Raw genomic sequence first — 5,000 nt, forward strand, 5'->3', positions numbered from 1 at the left:
GTCATTAAGAAATGTCATTCCCTTCCATTACTTGGCGTTTTCCTGGATTAAACATTTCTGCTCACTCGTGCGTGCTTGCGAGCTAGCATACTTTGAGCGTGTGCTGTGGCGTGTCCACAGAGTTTTCTCCTTGGAAAGAAATTTTCGATTACGTTTCAAACAGAAGGAGAGATTTGGCGTTGTTATTATTATTATTATTATTATTAGCTAAGCTACAACCCTAGTTGGAAAAGTGGGATGCTATAGACTCAAAGGCTCCAACAAGGAAAAATAGCTCAGTGAGGAAAAAAATTAAGTAAATTACAAGAGAAGTAACAATTAAGATAACATTTTATAGAACATTATTGCTATAAAAAAGGAAATTAAGCCTAAACGATTGGTGATAGTATTAATAATTGTTAGCATTTATTTCTCAGGTAACCTCTCCACCTTCCCCAACTTCGTATGTATTCAAATCGAGCAACCTTCGAAAGAAAAGGTCAAACAAACTCACCCTATTTCTGTGTCCGAAGAGGACAATACAGACATCCCTCAAGTGCTACTACTTACTGTACCGAGCGCATTCTCGCAAGACGCAATTTCGAGAAACCTCGAAGTGCGCCAGGAAAGCAAATAATTAGACCGAAGGTGACGTTACTTCGTCGTGGAAGAGTTTAAATACTCGCCCTCCCCCGTCAGTAAAGCCGACCAACCTATACCGCGAGCCTACCTTGGCACAGTTCCTGTAGGCAGTGCCACTAACACATTCAAGCGTCCCTGGGGTAAGGGAGAGGGAGTGGGGTGAGGGAGGGGGCGACCTCTGGAACTTCGTCGTACGAGTAAAAAGATCTGTTGAAAGTTCTGATTTGGATTTCTTTTTTTATTTACGCTTGGAACTTGATAGATATTTTCATACAGGTTTCGTAGTTTATTTTCATTGGTAACAACTACGCTAATACTCATATAAGGCCTAATCATGAGAATTGGGGCATTGTATGAGTATTGTACCAGCACCCATATTCCCCCCCCCCTCTCTCTCTCTCTCTCTCATACAAATCAGACATCAATCTTCGTTTTCCTCCCTCTCAACAACCGGACACCAATATTTCTATATCAATAACTGAACACCAACAACCGGCCCCCCCTTCTCCCTCATCTAGGTAAGGGGAACTCTCCCTTCCCGTCCCCTCTCCACCCACTCCTACCTGCCTCCATTTCTTAAGGTTGAATCATTAAAACGGGGTCGGCCTCGACATTCCTTGCTCAGAGCAAACGACCTACTCTACGCAGCCGTTACCTGCTGCTTAGCAGTAGACCCATGATGGGGATCTTGACCTTTTATCATAATAAACACTGAACCAACAGCCCAGGTCTTGCCGAAATGAAGTGGCGCATTTAATGAGGAATTGATTATAATATCAATCGACGTAGGCACTACCAAGATCTCTTGCCAAATGTAGGTCTAAGTCTACCTAAATGATAGAAGCAAATCTCTCTCTCTCTCTCTCTCTCTCTCTCTCTCTCTCTCTTCCACCTGCCGTTCTATCACTGATGTAACTAACATTTCGCCTGAGCAGGTGGTTTTCCCAGCCTGACGCCACCTGCCTTCATATAGAGTTCGATCCACTTCCTCCTCCTTCTCTTCACCTGTACGTGAAATCAACGCTTGATAAATAACCATGACGGCAAACCAACACACGGACATAACACAAAACCGCCCACACCTGTCACATACAAAACCAGTCAGCTGTTGCCGTCTGCGATATGGCTACCAAATTAGAAACACCAGAAAATTTAAAAAGAATCATAGAACAAATTTCTTGTTACATGCTACTTGATTTGCACTTTCGTGGTATGTGAAGTATACGGTGTTCAAAACTCCCTTGCCGGAACTACGGAAAGAGAAAGAAAGAATGAAAGAAAAAGAAAAAAACCTTGCTCGGGAACAGTATCCACACTTTCTCTTTCAAAGCGAAAGTCGACTTGAGAGAGAGAGAGAGAGAGAGAGAGAGAGAGAGAGAGAGAGAGAGAGAGGTGTAGGGGGCACAAGTCGTGTATTGCAAGCAATCAGTTTCCTTATGGCCCTGGATCTAGACCAGTGTGGAACAGCTAACAAACAACGCCGGTGCCTTGTATCTAAATAACACACACACACACACACATATATATATATATATATATATATATATATATATATATATATATATATAATATGTGTGTACGTGTATATTGAATATTTTTTAACTCGGATGATCTCAACAACAACAACAACAACAATAATAATAACATCAACTTAGGAATAAATATACAACAGGAAATGCGGAACTTAATAAACGGATGACCAGCTCGAGCTAATTGTGGTCACATGATTGTGGCTTTCAGGAAGAAGGAGGAGGAGGAGGAAGAGGAGAGGGATTGGAGTATAGGATGAGAGGGGAGGGGGGAAGCTGACACTGGTCGGTAGCTATAGGTCCTTGAAGGACTAAATTGTTAAAATCCTGTTTCCTGAAAGTTTTCTCTTTCGTTGCGGCTTATGTGTGCGTGTGTGTGTGTGTGATGAAGTGGTGTGTTTGTTTTACTTGAGAGAGAGAGAGAGAGAGAGAGAGAGAGAGAGAGAGAGAGAGAGAGAGAGAGCCTACCACACGAGAGTGAATTGCACGGCGAGAACAAAACTTTCCATTCTAAGCGAGAGGAAGGACTGTGTATGTATACAAACATACATACCGGAACCTTACTGTAATGAACAGCAATTATTAACGAAATCCTACGCTTCTTTCACCTTAACAGTAACAAGATTTAATAAAAAAAAAAAAACACATAAATAAAAGTCTCCATCCACACGTGCACAGAACAGCAAAGCATCTAACCTAAATCTTTGGCTGTTACCATCGCCACACTCTGCTGATGAGCAGGGAGGGGCGGGGGAGGAAAGGTGCGGGGGAGGGGAGGGGAGGGGGTGTTGGGGGAATCTAAGGCAACGCCGTCTAACCTTGTTCTCAATAAGCTACCCAAACGACGCGACACTCCTGCTGGTGTTTGATCGTGGTCAGAAATCAAATTAATGAGATTAAGCCGATTCTGACCGACTGACAGCCATAGGAGGGAATTATTATTATTATTATTATTTTTATTATTATTACTAAACTAAGCTACAACCCTAGTTGGAAAAGCAGGATGCTATAAGCCCAGGGGATCCAACAGGGAAAATGGCCACGTGAGGAAAGGAAATAAGCAAAGTACAAGAAAAGTAATTAACAATTAATGCAAAATACTTTAAGAGTGACAGCATCAACATAAGTATTTCATATATAAACTATAGAAACCTTTAAAAAAGGAGGAAGAGAAATAAGACAGAAGAGTGTGCCCGAGTGTACCCTCAAGCAAGAGAACTCCAACCCAAGACAGTGGAAGACCATGGTGCAGAGTCTATGGCACTACCCAAGACTAAAGAGCAATGGTTTGATTTTGTTGTGTCCTTGTAGAGAAGCTGTTTACCATAGCTAAAGAGTCTCTTCTACCTTTACTATAATTAACTATAGTAATGTCAATTTAAAAATATTTTCATAATAACGCAATTCTGACCGGAATTGGAAAAGGGGGGGGGGGAGTATATTGCATTAATAACTCAGTGTATTATCTAAAATAATATGTATACGAAGAAAAATAAAAATAAATCAATTGAAGAGGAACCTTACGTAGAAAATAATCATAATTCACATGCATAATTAATCATTAAATTATGATTGTTAATTAATAGTGATTTAAACGATTTATAAACAAGAAATCCACGACAGTCAGAGTATAAGCTTTTTTTTTATTAAGTTTCTCAAAGTAGTTTCTAAGAAATATTTAGTTTTATGCAAACCTTCAGCTTACCGTAGTTACCTTTTCGCATGTACGCGCGCGTATGCGCTCCAGAATAAGATAACATTCATAGTTTCCTGTAGCTTAAGGACTAGATAAATGTAATTTTATACCAACTTTCTATGTATTTATATGTTTTGTTATATCCATATATAAAAAAACCCACTAGATTTGCATTAATATTCTTTAAAATAATTACGTAAACAAAGCCATGTCTTTTGCAATTATGTATAATAATTCACTCGCAAATAAGATGAAAGAATACCAATCAATGTTATTCAAAAAAGTATATAACAAGAGAGCAAAATGGAGAGTATTTTCCAAAAACTACTTTCTCTTTGATAGCATTCAGATTTTTTTTTTAAATTTATAATTTTTTTTAAAGGCTTTACGTGTCAAATACGATGCATCGATTAATCTGATTTGAATGTATGTATATAGCTCATTACCATACAAATGACCCTCTCTCCAGTCAACCCGCTAATTATATACATGTACATACATACATACATCCATACACACACACACACACACACACACACATATATATATATATATATATATATATATATATATATATATATATACATATATATATATATATATATATATATATATATATATATATACATATATATATATATGTGTGTGTGTGTGTGTGTGTGTGTGTGTGTGTGTGTGTGAGACAAGAAAAAAGAAACAGCTTCCGTACTCACCACACCCCATGCAGGCACTCGGTCCTTCATGATGTGCTTGATGGCCACGGGAGCACTATCGTGAAGGGAAACTCCAGCATACACGGCTCCGAACCCGCCTTTGCCGATCTGGTCCGAAATCGTCCTCCCTCTCTCGTCCACTTTTTTGTTCAGACGATACCTTCTTTCACCTCCTCCTCCTCCTCCACCACAACCTCCTCCTCCAACACCTCCACCACCACGTCCTCCGACACCTCCACCACCACGTCCTCCGTTGCTACCATCGCCGCCTCCTCCTCCTCCTCCTCCTCCAACTAGGCCTCCTCCTCCAACAGCAGCTTGTCTCTGATTTCCACCTCCTCGCCCTCCATCTCCTCCTCCTCCTCCTCCTCCCCCTCCTCCTCCTCCACCACCCGTCTCGACTTTCGAAGTAGTGCTGCTATTGCACGTGGTCGTGGCTGT

General features: G+C 40.4%; 1 protein-coding gene across 1 annotated transcript in view; it reads right to left on the reverse strand.

The window, feature by feature from the left end:
• The window catches only part of LOC137648537 (serine/threonine-protein kinase pim-3-like), a 29,821-nt gene that overhangs the window by 18,150 nt on the left and 6,671 nt on the right, over positions 1 to 5,000 (reverse strand). The window contains exon 2 of the mRNA XM_068381456.1: positions 4,560 to 5,000. This exon is cut by the window's right edge and continues 242 nt beyond it. Within this exon, the coding sequence (XP_068237557.1) occupies positions 4,560 to 5,000 (441 nt within the window). The remainder of the gene's footprint in view (positions 1 to 4,559) is intronic.

The sequence above is a fragment of the Palaemon carinicauda genome, chromosome 10 (genome assembly GCF_036898095.1).
Source record: "Palaemon carinicauda isolate YSFRI2023 chromosome 10, ASM3689809v2, whole genome shotgun sequence".
NCBI classification, from domain to species: Eukaryota; Metazoa; Arthropoda; class Malacostraca; order Decapoda; family Palaemonidae; genus Palaemon; species Palaemon carinicauda.